This window comes from Metopolophium dirhodum, chromosome 3 (genome assembly GCF_019925205.1).
Source record: "Metopolophium dirhodum isolate CAU chromosome 3, ASM1992520v1, whole genome shotgun sequence".
NCBI lineage: Eukaryota > Metazoa > Arthropoda > Insecta > Hemiptera > Aphididae > Metopolophium > Metopolophium dirhodum.
Genome location: NC_083562.1, coordinates 13,263,553 through 13,284,004, shown reverse-complemented (window position 1 = coordinate 13,284,004; position 20,452 = coordinate 13,263,553). Strand labels below are relative to the sequence as shown.

At 29.4% G+C, this 20,452-nt stretch overlaps 1 protein-coding gene across 6 annotated transcripts in view; it reads right to left on the bottom strand.

The window, feature by feature from the left end:
- Nucleotides 1-2,790: 2,790 nt before the first annotated feature.
- LOC132941836 (potassium voltage-gated channel protein Shaw-like) overlaps nucleotides 2,791-20,452 on the bottom strand; it is a 221,284-nt gene continuing 203,622 nt past the window's right edge. For 2 of the 6 annotated variants that reach the window (XM_061010035.1, XM_061010034.1), the window contains exons 11-13: nucleotides 7,134-7,244; nucleotides 6,924-7,036; nucleotides 2,802-4,591 (exon numbers count right to left, since the gene is read on the bottom strand). In XM_061010035.1, coding sequence (XP_060866018.1) covers nucleotides 4,475-4,591; nucleotides 6,924-7,036; nucleotides 7,134-7,244 — 341 coding nt within the window. In that variant the 3' untranslated portion in view covers nucleotides 2,802-4,474. Of the gene's footprint in view, nucleotides 4,592-6,923; nucleotides 7,037-7,133; nucleotides 7,245-20,452 lie in introns of all 6 variants that reach the window. The other 4 variants (XM_061010038.1, XM_061010036.1, XM_061010039.1 and 1 more) reach the window with 4 other exon arrangements.

Sequence of the window (20,452 nt, the reverse complement as noted above, 5' to 3'; positions counted from 1 at the left end):
TTGTTAACTATTATATTAGTTTATATTAAATTTTATACTATATATTAGTGTTATAAGCTTTTCAATCAATATACTAGGTACTTAAAGCTAGGTATAATAATGTATAGCTGCAAACTGAAGTCTACTCTAGGATGACCAGAGTAATTTCAATAAACCCGGGGCACCAAAATTGAGTTAGACTCTCCTCGTAGTTAAATGTATTTTTCTAATATTATTTCTGTATTTTGTAATATAATTCTGTATCCCAACACTGCTGTATACAATATGCTAAGTGGGCACTAATAATATTTATTTTAGTATAGGTACATAATCTGTAAATATTTTTTTTTGCAATTAGAGCATTTGAAGAAAATTACTTTAGAGTCTTGCGATAAAGAAACCACTCAATGATAAACTCCCTAACAATGGGATTAATTTTAACTTTTTAAATAAAATTTTTTTTTATTTGATTAATTAAAAATATTGTTGCACTATCTGCGTTTAAGTCTCCTGGTCAATTAATGGATTGTGAATTGTGATGGAATGATATAAATGAAACCATTCATAGAAGTATAATATCCTGTTTTAGTTATAGTTGGAGTTACAGTGTTTATGTGTAGGTCTGAGTGGAAGAATTTGTAAGAGATATATTTGGTGAATTTGTTACTTGTCTAAGAGTCTAAGTGATTTGAAAGATTATTACGTTGGATGGTTTTGGGACTCCCCAGATTTGTATGCCGTAGGTGAAGATGGGTATTAGTCAAGTTTTGTACTGTAGGATTTTTATTTTTATGTTGAATTTGGAGAATTTAAAAAGGATAGAGTGCTTTTCAATGGATTTTTAATAGTAGTAACTAATAGTTTAGGTTGGGTTTTGATTTTTCAAGTTAAGATCAAGATGATAGTATTTTATTCATCGTATGACAAATATGCCAAACTCTGTAAGTCATGGTCTATTCCTATGTGTTACAGTATGCTATTGTCGTTAAGAAAGAATGAAGAAACCTTTGCACAAATTAAACTCGTTATTGACTTTAACTCTACACTTTGCGCTCCTACCTAATTAGGTCGAAGACATTTTTAAGACTATGGTGGGATTACCGTTGATAGAATAAATAACTTGATCGACAGCCAATTCAGCTATTATACATTATACATACTTGGTCATGTTGGTTGATCAGTAGTTAATGAGCACGGTGGAAGATATTGCACCTTGGCGGACACCTCCTGATAAGCAATGTGAGTAATTGTTTCATATAAAAGATTATTTTTTATTAGTAAGATAGATTCCTAAATATAAGAAATTAATATTAATATTATATCTATGTAGGTACATAATGTAATATTTATTTACTAATTTGAATTAAAATTAAATCAATTTTGTACTTTTGTGCCCTAAAAATTACATTTGAAATTATTAATAAATTATTAATTCTAGTGGCTAGTATTTATCCTAGTGTTTAATTAATTTTAAATGTTAAAATATAAGCAATTTTATTCTTTAATTGAGAATTAAATATTTATTTTTCCAAAGTTAATTCTTACTAAATATTTCAGTTAAACATTAACAATTGAGAGGACGTGATACCCGCATGCGTTGTCTCCGTCTTACAAATGTACAATATATCAACCAAAAAACTGTTTTGCGCGGGATTGAACCACTCCCTTGGTATTTATAGTAGAATTACCAAAATTCCACAACGCATAAGAAACAACTTTATCTGTGTTATAGAGTTTTTATTATTTGGATAACATAAATAAAATTAAAGTTATCAGTTTGAGAACATTAGGATTTTTATTGTTTTTTTTTCATTTAACTATTAAAAATTATTGGTGAATGCTATAATAAAACATAAAAACGGTACGACACCAAGCCTGGATTAAGGACCAATTGGGCCCTGGGACACCATGCACTTAGTGGGCCCCCTTTCAACTTTAACTTCAAAATAATTGTATCATTACATATTAACAATACTTTATATTATTGTAAAATATTTTACTATACAACAAATATACAGGATGTATCTTATGTCATTGTACGCGGGTTTTTTTTTTAACAATTATGGATCGATGATATGGAATTTCGTTTAAAAAAAAAAGACATGTTTCTCTATTTTTAATAGACAATTTTTTATAACATATTCAAAATTTTTAAGCACGCAGTTGTACCAATATTAAAATCGACTTAATTTTTTCAAATGGTAACCACCATATTTTTTGATGGATTCTGGTAATACTTTTTTTCTGAACATTTTGACAGTAAAATTATCAATGTTGGTTCACTATGTCATTAACTATGATCCTCTAAATTTTAGTATAATATGCATTAATTCTTTTAACTGAAAAAGTTGTTCCCTATGCGTCGTGGAATTTTGGTAATTCTACTATAAATACCAAGGGGGTGGTTCTATCCCGCGTAAAACAGTTTTTTGCTATGTTGTACATTTGTAAGACGGGGATAACGCATACGGGTATCACGTCCTCTTAAATAATTATTCAATACTTATTGGATAAAGTTTAATTATTCAAATTTCAGTCAAAGTTTAATACAACTGTTATGATTTATAAATGCTATGTGGGTTAAATTGTCAAGCTTTATGTTCTTTAGCATGTTAAAATAAAACAAAAATGTAATACATTTTAAACTACAAAATCATTTGAAAATGTTTGTTATCCTAACGATCTTCGTCAACATTTTACTTTAAAACGCTTAAAAAAAGTGGAATGTAATATTCAAAAATATTCTTAAAAAATAAAAACTATGGTAGTGCAGTAGGTAGTTGTTGTATACGTTCAAAGTTGTGTAGCTGTATCTTAACATCAGAGAAGCACCGTTGTTCAGAAAATAGTATTACTTACAACTTACAAGTCTTTCATTTGTTGATGTACAAAAATATATTTAGATATTTTTACATAGTTAGTGTAATCTTTATAATTTATAAAGCATCGTCGACATTAGCAACATACTATATTATCAGAGTGACTGACACTTAAATAAATTATTTTACACTCGATGTAATATGTGACTGTTCTTCTATTTAAATTTGTATAAAACCAAAAATCATTATGTATTATGAAATTTTATTTACATTTATATAATATTCAAATTAAGAAACAACAAATCGAATTCAACACTAGTTAATTAAACCTAAGTATAGGTATTCTATCTAAACGAGAGTATACATTATAAAGAGAGAAAATAATAGAACACATAAGACTATTTGTAATAAAATAAGTCTTCCTTTTTTTTGTTGCCTTAAGCAGTAATTGATTGATATCCAAACAGTATATTTTGTTTCAGTGTAAAAATATTCGGAAAAAACTAAAATAAAAAACCAAATATAATCACAATAATTACATAATTATTATTGAAGATCGCGATTGGTATATATTTTATTTTAAATTAAAAACAACAGTGCAACGAATTTACAAATGCATATTGACAACATAAATTATTATTACGGTAATATTTTAATATATTCGTAAATTTCCTATTCATCTATGACCCCGTATACTCTTTTATCTCTTGCAAGACTCAATATGTATAATATATATAATATATAATATAATTATCAGTCATTCGGTATTAGTGGGTTCCAAACAGATTTACTTTGACATCGAAAATACACAATTTTCATTTATTTTTTTATAATATTATATAGTTAAGACTAAATTATTATCAAAATAAAAATTAAAAAAAAAAGACACATAATAATATGTATATAACAAAATATCACAGAATAATGAAAATGTATTAAACACATAATATTTATAAAAGGGATAAATGAACGTAGTGTTGGACATTGTTATACAATATTTAAGCGTGGTAACGTACAATATATTATATTATTATAATGTTATTAATAAATTATATTATAGATTGAACAAATTTCATAAAGTGGACCACGGTGATGGGTTTTTCGTAAAATATAACAGGAAGAAAAATATTTGTACAATACGTTTTTTAAATAATATTTGGCACGTGCGATTGATTTATGAACTAAAATTAAATTACACACGTGTATTGTTTTTATTTAATTTCAAAGACTTAGAATCATGATTAACATGCGTCATGCATAATTAATTTTTGTCCCGTGGTGGTCATTCAGAAAATATGATTAGGTCTACCTATTTGTTACCGTACACAAAAAAATACTTCGCACATTCTACGACCATCGAAAGTTGGATTGACACACTTCGATGCATCTAAAAGTAACGATGGACTATATTTACCTCGGGCTTCGCCTGTTCATTCAATATAAATATTATTTTTAGAATTAAGTTAGATGTACGAAAAATATTTAGCCTGTTTGGAACAGAAGTGTAATAATAACATTATAGCGTTAGTCAATGAGTATCCGCTATCTGTGTTGCGAACGAATTCGGTTTTCCGGTGCCGATCACCGCCGTCATTCCGACACTAGATGGCGTTGGGCCAATGCAAACATTGCAAACGAATCTAAAAATAAAAAACAATCTAACGTGAGCAAAATGTTCATGAGGACGACGGGTTGACCGAATCGTTTCCGGATGAGTTTGGCAACGAAGACGTCCTCTGCATTACAATGTCCTGAGGCCTGGAGTCCTCTCCCAAGGACACCAACAGACTTGGCTGGATAAAAAAAAAACAAAAAAAAACATAATCATCAACACCAAATGTCAGTAAAATAATATACACGTAATTTTTTTGGGGAGGGGCGAGTGGGTAATAGGTACATTGTTTATGGTATCGTACTTTTGCATCACATAATGATATCCCTAATCAGAATTCAGTATTTGCAACCAATACTCTGCGGTTACCAAATAAACTCCATTGATATACCTAAGCGAGACCGGTGGGCCTTTTTGACTTTACCTAAGATCTATATTATTTTCGGCAACTCTGTAATTACATTTTTGTCTGTAAAACGACGTGTACTACAACCAGATATCTTTTTTTAGTAATTTTAATATACCAATAATATTTATACGCCGAGGTTTAGAAAATTGTTCCCATTTACGAAACGAGTGGTTTTGTCAGATCATAAAATATTGTATATTGTGTTCGTCATTACGTGATTCCTGATTATTCAAATTATTAATACTTGTATAAAATTTTAAATATTGTCAGTTTGTTGTTTTTTTCCGTTTCAATTTTGAAATTTTGAATTTACATAATATTTTATATTTTATATAATCATTAACATTAACCATAAATATGTATGTCCATACTTAGATAATAATGTAAAGTAAAAATATCGGAGTCATTGGAAATTTTAACTATGTCTGTTAAAATAACAACACGTGGAGAGAACTGCGTGAATAATATAGCTTGAACTGTTTAAGTTTACTTTGTATTATTCTGTTTTCATATACTTTATAGTTGTATTTTATCCATGTAGTCAAATTTTAATTAAATTTACGATGTACATATTTATCCGAGTTATTCTGTATCGTGCCATAATAGGCACCCACGAACCACTAGGTCACACTAATATATGGCTATTTCTCGCCCTCCTCATGATATAATATTTCCTAATTATAACTAAACATGATACGTATGCACTAAATGTATGTAGGTATGTAGGTACTTTAGGTATAGTATAATACTATGATCATCATTGCCATCAGATAGAACTTTCAACACGTCTGGACTTGTTTGTGATATAATAATATAAACTGCGATAAACTATGATATTATCATACTTGGGCAGTGTACCGATTACGGATGGTGTAGTGTAAATAAGCCGAACAACAAATAATAATACATTATTTATGCAAATATAGTTCGCACTGATATTGGTTTTTGGAACGGCCGGACATAATAAATACCAACGTGGTCGTTTATTTATGTATACCTAATGAAATAATGGTCTAAAACGTTCATAAGATCACACGCCTGATTCTAGGAACAACTAACTATATCGGAATATTTCAATCGAAATAGATTTATTTTCAATGTTTCAAATTATTTAAACATAAATAAAAACCTTTTGCAATAGGAAATTACATTGTTCTCGTTCCTATATATTTTTTTTTGATATGATGGATTCTGTTCCTTTATTATTGTTCGTAAAAAAGTGAATTAATTACAGTAATGTCCCCGTTACATAACTGGATAACAAATCAATTTAATTAATTATATAACAAAAATAATATACAACCTATTTTAATAATATTGTAACGTTAATTGTATCGTTATGTTATTATGTTCTTGAAATAATTGTCACCAAACATATTTGTATTTGCATTTTATAGACACAAACAAAACTTCAAAATACCGTACTGTTAATAGTCTAAAATGTATTCTATACATGCCCATGCATACCCATAACGAAGAAAATATTATATTCTAGTTCTAATAACAATGTATTATTAATTTACTATATTATAAATTATGTTCAAAGAGTGTGGAAATGCGTATTTTTACAATAGTTTTTTCGGCCTACAATTCAACTGGCGGGATGCATAAAATAAGTATCGAACATCGTAAATTTACTGTAATAATTGAATCATTAATTACCTACCAAAACTCGTCTAGTATGTGATTTAGCAAAAAGTATTAATTATCGTTGGTGTTAAATAGCGATGACATTTCATTTGATTTTAGTCGGAACTAAATTAATGTATATAACTACCTAGGATTGAGGAACCATATTCGGTGGCGGTTGGTGCATATAGTTTTTAAAAATTGATAAATAAGGGTATAATATTAAATATATAACGTATAAATAATATAAGGGTTTTTTACGAAATTTAAATAATATACAATATTACGGTGTTATTTATACAGGAGGCGTCCTCACAAGTCTCGATGTGTGAACTGTTTGTAATATTATTTTTCGTTGTTTTACAGACCGAACCGATTCGAAATTATCATGCAATCGTGCATCATATGGAGGGACAACAATATCACCAATGGTTTTTTTTTATCACAATATCGAAGCAATAACAACGCGTCTCACCTGTAACGGAAGGAACACGGATTCAATCGTCGCCGCCCTGGGTTGGAGTGGTGCCGGGGCCACAATTCCTCCACGGCCGTTAAGTACGCCTCCGGGAAATGAGTCTTGCGGTCCTGGAAACAAAACGAAAATGTCTCAAAACACGATGGCTAAAAATAATCGAAACACGCACGAATACGGGTGTGATTCCGTCGTCGGATATATACTTACCCTGCGAGTGTCTCGGGGGTGAATTGTACGGCAAAAAAGACGGTGCAGACATGCCAGGTATTTGTGGTGCTTGGAACGCGAGGCTCAGCACGTTCATCCCGTTAATGTTGCCTGCGAACGAACATAATATACGAAAAACAAATTACAATCGACGTAGGTGTAACGCTGCGTATTATTATAACTGGTAAGCTTTACCTGACGATGAAATCAATATTATGGAAATAACAATAATAATAACAATAGGTATCAATAATAATATAATATATTTGTTTCGACGAAGAACGACTCGTTTGGGTGTACCAGGTACCTATATAATATATGTATTGTATCAGCTATTATGTAATAATATGTTGTTACTCGAGCACGACAGAATGATATTAAATTACCTATTATACTCTGTTTTGTCATTTTAACTTTTTCCAAATGGTGAGATAATAATATTATGATTTATGTCTGGAGAATGGATTTGTGTGCATTAATAATAAAAACAACATGCGATAAGCAGACAATTTTGTAGGTATTCAATTTGTAATATCCATTTAAACATCTTTACTGTTTAGCTTTTATAATTCAAATACACGCTATAAGCAGATTCAGTTAAACAATTATACATGTTTTAAATGGTAATTATGTTTGTTTTGTTAAAATTAATTATTAATTGCGATTTATATTAAAATTCTTTTAGAATTAAATTACGTATTTTTTGTTAATGATTGCTTGTGTAAATAAATATTGATAAATATCGTTTAACATTAAATTTTAAAGAATTTAACCTAAAGAACCTGATAAGAGTCGTCGAGTAGACCTCTTCTTTTAATATCGCTTTATTGATAATATTAATTAAGATTTGTGAACCTTTATTTCTAGAAAAAAACTTAATTGCATTTTAGTTTAAATTTATTATTTTTATAGTTCTAGGAATAACGCAACATTTTTTTCTAATTCATAATTTGTAAGTTGAACTATCGTACAGGTATATTTTGAGTTTTTTTAAAATCATTTCCAGAAAAAATTACAAGTCATAGATTATTAAAAAAAAGGAAAAACATGATCAACCTTCTGCTTATAAACGCTTTACTTACACACATAATTATTATTTAAAACACTAGGTATATAATATTAATATGGACGTATAGTATTATATATACCTATGTCCATATAAATAAACATTTTTAATTTTATAAATCTTTGAAAAATATTTATCATGGGTAAGTATAAAAACATATTCTATACAACAGTTTAGTTTACTCTATAGTCTCTATTTATAAAAAAAAAATGAACATGAATTTACTTAGTGTGGGTTTAGCTGATTTATATGAAAAAAAAATGAAAATATGCGGTTGACATTTTAATTCAATACATTATTGTTTGTAGTGGGTTTTTATAGGTTCCTATCTGGTTAAGAAATTTGTGATTTATCGAAAAAGGTGAAAACCCCAAAATATCACGGTGTAATAATAATAAGGCGGGTTTTTCCGGTATCTTTGTATAATGCATATAATATTGTATATTCGAAGGATATTAGAATAATCTCACGATGGTCAACCCACATCTGTACAGACTAAGATCATCCTGATGCAGTATTTATATCGTTAGAACAATATTTTCGTGTACGGTGTGTCACCCCTGGGCTGGTAACGGAGAGGGTGGTTCCTGAACCAAAACCAAATCCTCTTCGAAGAGAAGGGGGGGGGGGTACTACGGTCATCGCCATGTGTCCGCGAGAAGACGAGAAGACAGAGGTTGGCCAGCCCGAAACCAATCATTCTATATACTGATCATCCAATGTACGTGAAAAAATTATAGCAGCCGTGCGTCTAGTGACTAGTTAGACACAAGATGTATTATACACCCACCGGCCAAAAACAAGGAAATATGACTTACACAAAACTGCTCGAGGGGTTTTGTCGAGACTCCAAAGACCATTACGCACAAATGTAAAAAGAAGAACGAGGAGGAAAGACGTATATACAGATACGGAATCAAATCGGTACTGTACGCAAAAGACAGATTTGAGAGAATAGATCCACTCAATCTACTTAAGGGGATTCCATACCGTGATTTTCTGTTTTTGTCTAACACACGCGTAACATAGGATTTTTGACGGATCCTTTGCCAAACATATCAATTGATCTAATGAAGTGATGAGAATTCTGAAAACAGATTTGAATTCGACGTCAAGTCTACTTGAAATCGACATTCCCACAGTTTTGATTTTTTGATTTTAGCTTCTCCAAAAATTGAAATACAAAAATGTTTAAATACTCTTTTTTAATATGACGTTTTCTGGAATTTGGGGGATAATATCAAAAGTGTGGGAAAGTCGATTTCAAGTAGACTTGACGACGAATTCAAATCTGTTTTCAGAATTCTTATCGCTTCAATAGATCAATTGGAATGATTGGCAAAAAACACGTCTAAAATACTATGTCACGTGTTAGACAAAAACAGAAAATCACGGTATCGAATCCCCTTAAGCACTGTCTTCTTGGGCGAGGCAAGTGCGAGACTGTCCCACGGCCACCAATGTGGGCCACAGACCACTTTGTTGGGGGTGTGAAATGAAGGAACTCATTGCTAGTTGCTGTTTAAAATGTGCGAAATAAAACCTGTGCAAGGTGAGAATGTTTGTTGAATCAACCTGTATATTATTATAATACACATTATACGATAGTAGTGTTATTTTTGCGCATGCGTATGCTGCAGCAGCGCACACACGTGGGAAATATTATACTCACACAATACGCGCGTGCACGTACTATATAATAATATATAAATAACATTTTGAAAGCTACACGGGAAACCTTTCTGACGAATTATTATTGTAATATAGCGAGCGAGTGCGTTATATGAAATACGTCTACGTCACGCGTCTCTGCCAGTGGCGTGAGCGTTGGGTAGTCGGCTGGGGAGGGTGAGTTTTTACGACTCGCGGGGTTATAAAAATGCTAATGTCCCACCAGCCCCCCAACAGTAAAGCTGTCCGTCCACACGAGCCAGCGGCCGGCACAACCATATTAAAATAATAACAACGCATATAATATAGACATTGTTGTTATATTATATTACATACTATAATGTAACGATATCTGTATTATAGTGCTGTGGCTAGAGTCATCTGACGGTACGAGCAAAAAAAATAGTATCTGTTATTGTGTTGTTTTGTTAAGCTTAACTGAAGATTTTACACTATTATTAATTTGAATTATAACAGTATATTAGTATATGTATATTGTATAATATATATTTATTATTAATGTAATTTATAATATTTTGCCGATTACTTTTATTGACAAAATAATACCTAGGTTTATCCTTGTTAGCCGTATATAAAAAAATAAGAAAATTAAGATAACATTTGTTCGTTTTAACTTCATTCTCTATCAATATAATTTAGGTATTATTATAGTATAACAAAACGGAAAACACACACATTATAAGTACCTATTATTTATTCTTCAATAATAATAAATATTTCAAAGCGCCGTCCTGCATCGCTGGATAATCTTTTTTCTCAAGTCTAGTTGTCTAGTATATAATATTACAATTTTTTAGTTATCTGATAAGTGCTTATAATTTAACTAACGAACAATGACTACCCTGTATCTCCTATGACATTAAATATATGACCATCAACATTTCACAAAAATATAAATATGGATAATTTTTTAATTTAAATTATGGATTAAAAAAATTAAGTAGATTATCTTTTTGATGTGTAAGGAAGGGGGATACAAATATTATAATTATGAATAAATAATAACATAAACACATAACAATATTCTAAATACTTACAGTTTTTTTTTTATCGACCCATATAAAATATAGATATAAAATATTTAGTACTCACAGTAAGCTCGGAAACCACAAAAACTATGGAAGCAATATTCACATATCAGTTAGGTTCGATAGGTGCTCCCATCGGTTTTTGTTTCGGTTAGGTTCAGCAAAAAAAAAAAAAAATTCTTAACGGGTAATACAATGTTTTCCGGGTCAGCTAGTGACGTATAAATGGATAACACATTAAAATGACATTATATTAAAATAATCTACAACAAAGCCCGTAAATATTGTATTAATGTGTTTTGCTGATGGTATAAAAATATCATAAACTTACTATGATGTTCATAGTTTATGTTATGATACGGAAGGAGGTTTCCTTTTACATTAAGTTGAATAAAAATAATAATCTAACAAAATATCTTAGTTCGGCTTATACAGTAAAATATACACAAACATTGTTTTCTTTAGATTTTAAGGGTATATTTTTAAATTTAATTTATTTACATAATAATTATCGTATGCATTTCAGTAATTAAATAAAATATATATAATATATTTTTTTTTCAGCGAACATTAAGAATATTAAAAAACTTTTATACTTGCAGTATTTTAATTTATTTTCGTCATACTTTTTCATTTTTTTTTTTAAAGTTTGAAATTACTACGCTTAATAACAAGTGAATGAATACTGAATATTATACAGTTTACAAATTAATATACATTCATAATATTTTAAGTTTAATGTTAACATTTTGTCATACTAACTACTTTAATCAGAATAGTATTTATGTACCATGCTTTAAAAGCATAAATGCATTATTGTATCTAATTTATTTGCCCTTTTTTATTATATAGTGTTCATCGTATTACATTGCTGTCAGTTTAACATGTTTCTTGTATAAATATATCGTTTTCTTGTTTTTTTTTTTAATTTTTTTAATTTTTAAGTATTATAAATTATAACATAATGGTACGATTATATAGGTACTCAACACATTGCAGATAACAATTAAAACGTTACCCTTACGTAGTGTAATAACTCTGTTTTATGATTATTATTCCAGTTATAGGCTATATAAATACTGTTATGTTAATTTCGTAAGAATAGGTAGGGAGTTTATATAAGATGTTGGGCTATGTTATGTTGGTGAACGGTCAATATAAAATAATGATTATAATATTTTTCGATTATAATTCAACCTACGTGATCCTTATATTGTAGTAAACTGTAAGTATGAAATACGATCGGATAGACAATGTCATGTAATTGTGTAAATAATAAATACATTATTGTCCAGTTAAAAATATTATTTTTACAAGGATATAAAATGAATTTGAGCTACAGTTATATTATATGGGAGGAAAAAGCATATCCTATAATCGAACACATATTCATGGTAAGTACACTGCTTGCTCCAAACGTGTTTTTTTCTACTGACGATTACCAAGTTTGAAATGAAAACAAAATTGTATTTTACAATACGTCATTATTATGGTATCGAAGAATTAATCGTTATGGCTGCAGGTGACTTCTTGGGTTATGCGATATTATTGAGTAGGCCAGAAAAAAAGGTGGAAGCGAAATACGGTGTAGAAGTTTGTAAGTATGTCATTTCCTTTTCGGAAAACCATGTTCACGGGTTCCGTATATTTTTATTACCTATATTGAATTCCAGTGCGATTTCGATCTTGGGGTTTTCATGCTTGGGTGAGCTACTTGTGAGAAGAAGGTCGTATCGAATATGGGAGTGGGTGAGGAGCTGAGTGACTATTATATTTCTGCTTTTATAACCATTGAGAAATAGGAGAATGTATGAAAAACTTTATATACCTGATATATAGCTAATGCGCTAGTACGTGTCACACACTTCCTGAGTCCTAGGCTTAACTCAATTAAACAATAATTATCAAGCTTCCTACACACATTTACAAAATAAAAAATATTTACACGTTGGTTGAATATTTTTATTACAAATTGTGACATATTTAAACGATCCGTAATAATTTTAAAATAATTTACAAATTGGATTCTGTTCAGGTTAGGTTAGGTTTTTGAAGTCAATATAAAATATTATTGACACGTTGTACCTCGGAAATAAAGGGGTAAATAAGTGGGTAAAGTTAATTTCTAACATTTAACTGATTCTCTACTCATAAATCCATCTCATCTTGGTATTTAAGTTTAAACTGATGAGGACTGCACAAAACATTGGCATTGTTCTCATCATGCCATTTTTGTCGTGCAAAATGTAATGAATATATTAGATATAATTTTATTTTCTTGTGCTATGTTAAATGTATATATTTTATAGATCTGTCATCACTTATGTGGTGGAAGTAAAGCTGAAAATCATTTTTTGAAAAATTCGCCAAAAGTAAAATTTCAATTGGCAAATTCTAATAATCATTTTCAGATATTTTAAATTGGTATGATAAATCTAATATTAGGCATCGAAAGATTTCGTGGACACTGAAGTCGATAAGCAGAAGTTGTACGACATGAGTGCGTGACATTTTATGTATAATGGTGTTGCTGTGTATCTAGTTTATTATATTTTATTAAACAAACTCTTTTTTGACTCTACGTGACAAAGCCGACAGTTTAATTTGAAAATTCCTACTTACTTCCAAATTCTAAGGATGTATTATTATTATTATAAAGTTTTTTTCACCCCTTATTTATTTCTGACAAAACGCAATATAATGTATACATATTACATACTGCATTTAACGTGCAGTAAATACTTTCGAGTGCGAGTAATAACTGAGCATATTATTATCATAAGCATGTATGTATGTATTATTATTACAGTCCTTCGTAGTAGTAACGAGAGACCAAAAAATCATTACCATGAGGAAAACGTTTATGATGAAAACGTGCGGGTAAAATTCGAGAAATAAAAATAAGGTCCAAAGTCTCACGATCTCGGACGTGTGTAATAAAAAAATTGAAATAAAAATCGTCGCCGTTGCGAAGGTCTTCTAGTCGTCGTTTTTGACGATCGTGTTATTCGAATAACTTAATTTGTGCAATTGTTTTCACCGTCACATGTTTCCAAATTCGGAGTATGTAGACGAGTTTTGTAGATGTTTCGCTTTATCGTTTGGAAGACGCGTCGATCATATTGTGTGGCACCGAGTCCAGTACCAAGTCCTATACTTCTTTCCACATAAGAACGCACCGGTTCTGCGCACTTTTTTCCCCTTCCACCGGTCACTACCTGTGCCTTAATGTGGGAGATGCGCGCAGCTGGTCAGAAACCGGTCGCCGTCCGGTGTGTTCTTATATTTTGGAAAGAAGTATAGAGCCATGGAGTTAATCAATCACGAGGTGGGAAGAGGGTTATGATGATTTTGCAATGCCAAATATATTTTGTATGATTTAAAATAACTCTACAAGTACCTATTGCTGATATTGGATTATTATTCATGCACTTATTGCTGTAATTAGCGAATAGATATATTTATTTTGTTAAAATTGATAAACATTTTTTGTATCTATTTCTTCATATAGAAACTAAGAAAATGTTTATAATAATTGAATAATGTGAAATTCCCTTTGCTGAATTATTAGTAAAATATTATAAAAAATGCATGTAAATACTTTTCTACATTTCTAAATGGTAATAAAAAAATTCATTTTCAAATATGAAGAACAATAAAAATAATATTTATGTATTTAGATCTTATCATCAACATTCAATCAATGTTAATAACTATAAAATATGGGGGAGGAGCGGACAAAGGATACTTTAAAAACAATTATTGTTCCCTCCCTCTCGGTTAAAACTTTAGAGCACAGCGCCGCCTATAATATATATATACGATACGATGTCGCATACACTGCATAAATGCATAATTTGTGCATATTCTAAAGAAACAGCACGTGCCTTACAAAATTTGTACAATGCAGGTCAGCGCAATAATAATTTTATTGTATTATTATTGAAGTATCGATGACGCGTGGCTGTCAACTGCTTATTATAAATACTTCGAATTCCCAAACTTAATACTGAATCGTATTCTGCGTAGTCAATATTATATTTCGCGGTGCCCATAAAGTGTGGCAAACGTGTGTTGTTTTCAAAGTATAAAATATGCACACGGATTATTCATGAACCAACGTAAAACGTATAGTATGCAGTTTTGACTGCAATGTTACAGATATTACGTATCTATTTTATATTTATTCGGCTCCTATACAAAATATATCACACAGCGTATGATTCATGATCAGAAATCCGTAACATGGTACATTGTTATTATTATTGTCACGGTTTGAGGACTATGGGCACAAATCATAGTGGCGCTGAGGGAGCACCCTTAGTTCGAGAGCTAACGTCACAAATTCCATGATTAAACAGCATCCGTCTACGGTCATAAACTCATGAATCATAAATCATAATATTGTAGCAAATAATATTCCTTTTTATAGTGTACTTTCGGTTTACATCGTCAAAATTCAAAAATATATAAATATAAACATATATACATAATATACGAGTATAGGTACATCCGATCCAAGACGATTATTTTAATAGTAAACATTAACATTTTTTTTGGTAAATGAAAATAACACTAAATTCACTACTTTTATACCACAACGTTTATCCATTTTATCTAATATTATAAGTAGGTACTTACCAATTTAAATTTTTTTTCACTGTTATTTATGTCTGTATAGGTTAAGATTATACTGAGCGATTATCTGTTGGTTCAAAATATAAAATTACTGTGTGGTGGATTTTCTACTTATTTTTCCAGTCGTATTTTCAATATTTTCCTCTATTATGAAATATTTTTTATTTATTTTATTTTGTTTTATTAAAAATACGCGCAGATATTAACGTTAAGAATACAGAAAAAACATGTAATAAATTGTACCTACACCAAGGTATATTTTATTAAATTATTACAAATTAAAATAATAATAGGCTGAAACCTCGAACCGTCTCTGTTTGGTTTCGAGGGTATTCTATAGTATGTTAAAGGGTTTAAAATATATACCGTCGTGATATAATACTGTTACTAGCCTTATAACAATATTATATAGTGGTAACTTTTGCAGCAACGCGAGCGCAATATGCCAGTGAATACGCAATCCGAATGGTAAATAAGTTTCGAAAAAGAGAAATGTCATAGGTCGTACACTATGTTTCACAATTTATCGATAAGTATTATAGTACACGTTCTGGCTTTCAAAGCTTATACATTATTATATATATACTTATAGGCAACTTAAAAAATATAAACGAAAGAGACCGGAAAATCGTCGCCATATTAGATGTTCAAAATATAAAATACATTATGATTTATTATAATTGTTACTCATTTAGACCTCAAACCTCGTCTTAAGGTTTATACCTAGGTTATCGCGTAGTTTTTATACAAATAATCGGATTGAAATAGTCAAATAGATGTAGATTTAAATTCATTATTATTTTCTTTTGACTGGAAAAAAAATGAAACCTCATGTATTATGTACGTGCTATTATAATAAAGTATGTTTTATGATGTAAATCACTAAAATGTGATTATGAATATTCATATTATTATGTTGTGCGTGAATAATAATCTAAAAAGGTGACATTTTATGAATAAACTGTTGACCGTGAATGATCGAAATGATATCACGTGTACAATTTATATAATTATTATTATAACAATGTACCTATATCTTGACTACACCATAAATTAAATATTGACTGAGTTTTTGTTACTGTTTTCGTATAGATAACAATAATGTGTAAAATGTATTTTACGGTTTAATTAAAAATGTGAAGAATATTATAAAAGTGGATAAAGGTAGGTATATTCAAATCTATACACATATAAAAATGTTTGTGTGCTTGTTAGTACTGGGTAATTTTGGAAATTACAAAATAATATATCAAAGCTTTATGACGCATATAATATAAGTTCACATAATATTAGACTTGATTGGTTCAATTGGTTTTTGTTTTGATTAAGTGACACTAAAAAAAAAAATTATCTATGGAAATACAACATTTGCTGGGTCAGCTGGTATGCTATAAAATGTTGTTTTTAATATTATGGTGATTAGAAATAAAAAAAGTCATTTTTAATTTAAGAACACATTTTATGTAATTTTTATATAGACATAATAAGATAATAATATTGAGAATGAGTTATATCATTCCTACCTACTAAGTTTACTAAAAAGTAAAATGCAAATAATAATTTAGTGGAAAATGTGTAAAATGCAATACACACAATACGGTTGATTGTATAACTACGGTGCCTATAACTAATCTATGAAATAAAAATGATTTAAATTACATATTTAATATTATCGATGTTTTTCTACATACCTATATGTACGGAACAAAACTTTATTATATTATAATGAAGTCAACAGTAAAAAATATAGTTTAATGGTGTAACGAAATGTCAAAAATATTACTCTGGGCGTTCCGTGTATGTATTTTACACTCAAACCATAGATCTATGTAAGTATAAAAAATTATTAACTACAGGACAGGATTATGTTTCTTAAGTGTGTTTAAAAATTCGAATTCGTGGGACAAATTTTATATTTACGTATTTATCAAGTGGCACGACGAAATTAACAAAAAAAATTATTCAGACAGTACCTACCTAACTATATAATGACTCAGATAGTCAGATATTAGTTAATTTAGAATAAGTATTACTATTTAAAAATTACTATTTACATCATTAGATAGTTTTGATTTTTAATATTTAAAAAAATAAGACTAAAATTGGTTCACGGAAATAATATACACCTACCTATATATTTTTTTTTTTATTAAAAACGAGAAATCGAATCTTTGAAGCTCAACTGAATTGTATTATAAAAGTTGAGTAAAATAACTCTTTATGAACAGCAAAAATTGTTTTGAAACTTCCGTAGATATCAAAAGAGCATCTCCACTTTTATAAGATTTCTTATTAAAAAGTTGAAATTGTTCAGATTCGACATTTCTATTGAATAACATAATAACAATGAAGTTTGTATTTAAAAATGCGTCCACGTGAATATAAAATTGGACCTAATTTAATAATCTAATAGTCATTATTATGTCTATACAATCAAAAAAAAGGTGGGCAAGTGGATGTCGCTCTGCTGTACAGTAGGTTACAAGTGGATCACTGAAATGGATGGTGTTAAATTTGAATTCAATGATATAATATCATTGTATAAGAAAAACGATTCTGAGCGAAAACAGTCAGCCTATGATATTACCAAGTATAATTGATGATATTATTGCGAATAAAGTAATTTATATATAACCTATTTACGTGGAGCGTAAGAGCCTTATTTTAAATTTTCACACTTTTTTACCCAACAAATACAATTTTATTGATATTTATAGAAAAAAAAACTAAAAAAATTGAAAACTGACAATGTCCGTAAACAGCTCAAAAAGAGTCAAATTATTTTCAAAATTTTATCGTGTATAGGAAATGCTAATACAATCATTCAGTGAAATTTTCAAGTATCTACAGTCATACGTTTTTTAATTACAACACAATAAGAAAATCGTTACATGAGATATCGAGTGAATATCAAATTTTGTAAAAAATATGAATTTCAAACGCTCATAAAAATTTAATTTGACTTTCTTGTAGACATTTTTTTTTTTGATAAAGGTAAACAAACTTATGGATAATCTTGTATTACATTTTCAAATCTTAGATTGAAAAAGAAAAATTTTTATGAATTCTCAACTCAAAATAATTTGCTAATTTTCGTATTTTGTCAATATTTGAACTTTAAATGCTTATAAATAAAAACTGAGACTAAGGATTTTTAATTTTTTTCTAATGTCAAAGTAACAATATAGTAGGAGCCTTGTATTAATTTTTCAAGCTTTTTTACCCAACAAATAAAATTTTATTGATATTTATAGAAAAAAAAACTAAAAAAAATTAAAACTGAAAATGACCGTAAACAGCTCAAAATAAGTCAAAATATTTGGAAAATGTAATGGTGTATAGAAAATGCTAATATAAACATTCAGTCAAAAGGTTATGTACCTACGGTCATTTGTTTTAGAGTTGCACCAAAAACCAGAATCGATTTTCTCGAAAACAGATTTTGCGTAAAAATTCCCGTTTTTTCTTAATTTTTCTTTTGTTTTTCACGTCTCGTTTGAAAACTACTGAGAAATTGTTTACATTATTGTAAAATCAATACATTCATCGCTTCGCTCAGAATCTAAAACAACCTTTAGACCAGTACTGCGTATTAATAATAATATTACATTATTGCGAAAATAAAGGGATAGAAAATTGGAAAAATAATCGACACGAGACAGATATGGCTACGCGCGCCTGTGCGTATTGATAGAAATAGAAAAATGTTATATATATTATATTTATATAGTGAGAGGGACAGAGATACATAGTAAAAGAGAGAGGATAAAGAAAGAGAAAGAAAGAAAGACATAGATACATAGTGAAAGAGAGAGGGAGAGAGAGAGTGACAGAGAGAAAGAGATTTACGTTACTATACTGACATACTGTGTTTGTTAAATTGTAAATTCATTGAACAGGAATATAATATAATGTGTGTTTGATGAAATGAAATATCGTCTCTGAAATAAAACGTCAGATATTTTCAACGATATCTTATAAAGCCCGCTAAGATTTATCACGCCACTGGGCTCGTTATTCGATCAAGTGGTACGTGTGTTTAAATGTTTTTCGTTCAAATCGCGGTTGCCAACGACTTGTGACCATAGGTTTCATGGATCGGTCGATCATAATATCAGAAGTCGTCAAGGGTGAGAAACCGCAAACGACCGTAGAGGCCAGTGACAGTAAGATACAACCTAGTATTTTTTAATTTATCGATCTATTATGCTTCATTGATATGAAATAATCAACATTTTATTACTGCGATTGCGTTTAAGACATATTATTTGATTGTAAATCTATTGTAATTTGCTCAATAAAATAATTTATAACAACACTACCTAACGACTGTACGATACACCGATTGGCGTAAATTCAAATGTGCTGCGCAATATTATAGTAACGAATTATGAGGATGCCAATACACCGCGAGAGTTATAAGTATGTAAAATATTCCAAATTAAAAATGATCATAGCTCGCTTTGAAATATCAATATCAATAAAAGGCTATAAATGTGCTCTAGCATCGAGATAATATTATTTCCTTTCAGATTGATTATAGGTCAATTCACTCTAATATTCAAGTTCAATACCTACACAAGATTCGTTATGCTAAACTCAAATCGTTGCGAGTGGGTCGGAGAGGAAAAGCAAAATAGTCATCTGATATCCTCTTACGATTCAGTTTATATTATGGACCTTCAGAATCCAAAATGTATGTTTTGCCGTTTTGGAATATAAGAACTGCAGGTATTAATAATTTTCTATTTAATTTATGGGAATTCTCGGGAATGCTTGGATATGAGTATATGACTGGAAATGCCAAAAAAAAATACGATAAACAAATACTATTTATTAAATATTAATCATTATGTTAACTAATGGCGTATTTCAATTAGATATTTAAATTGTCT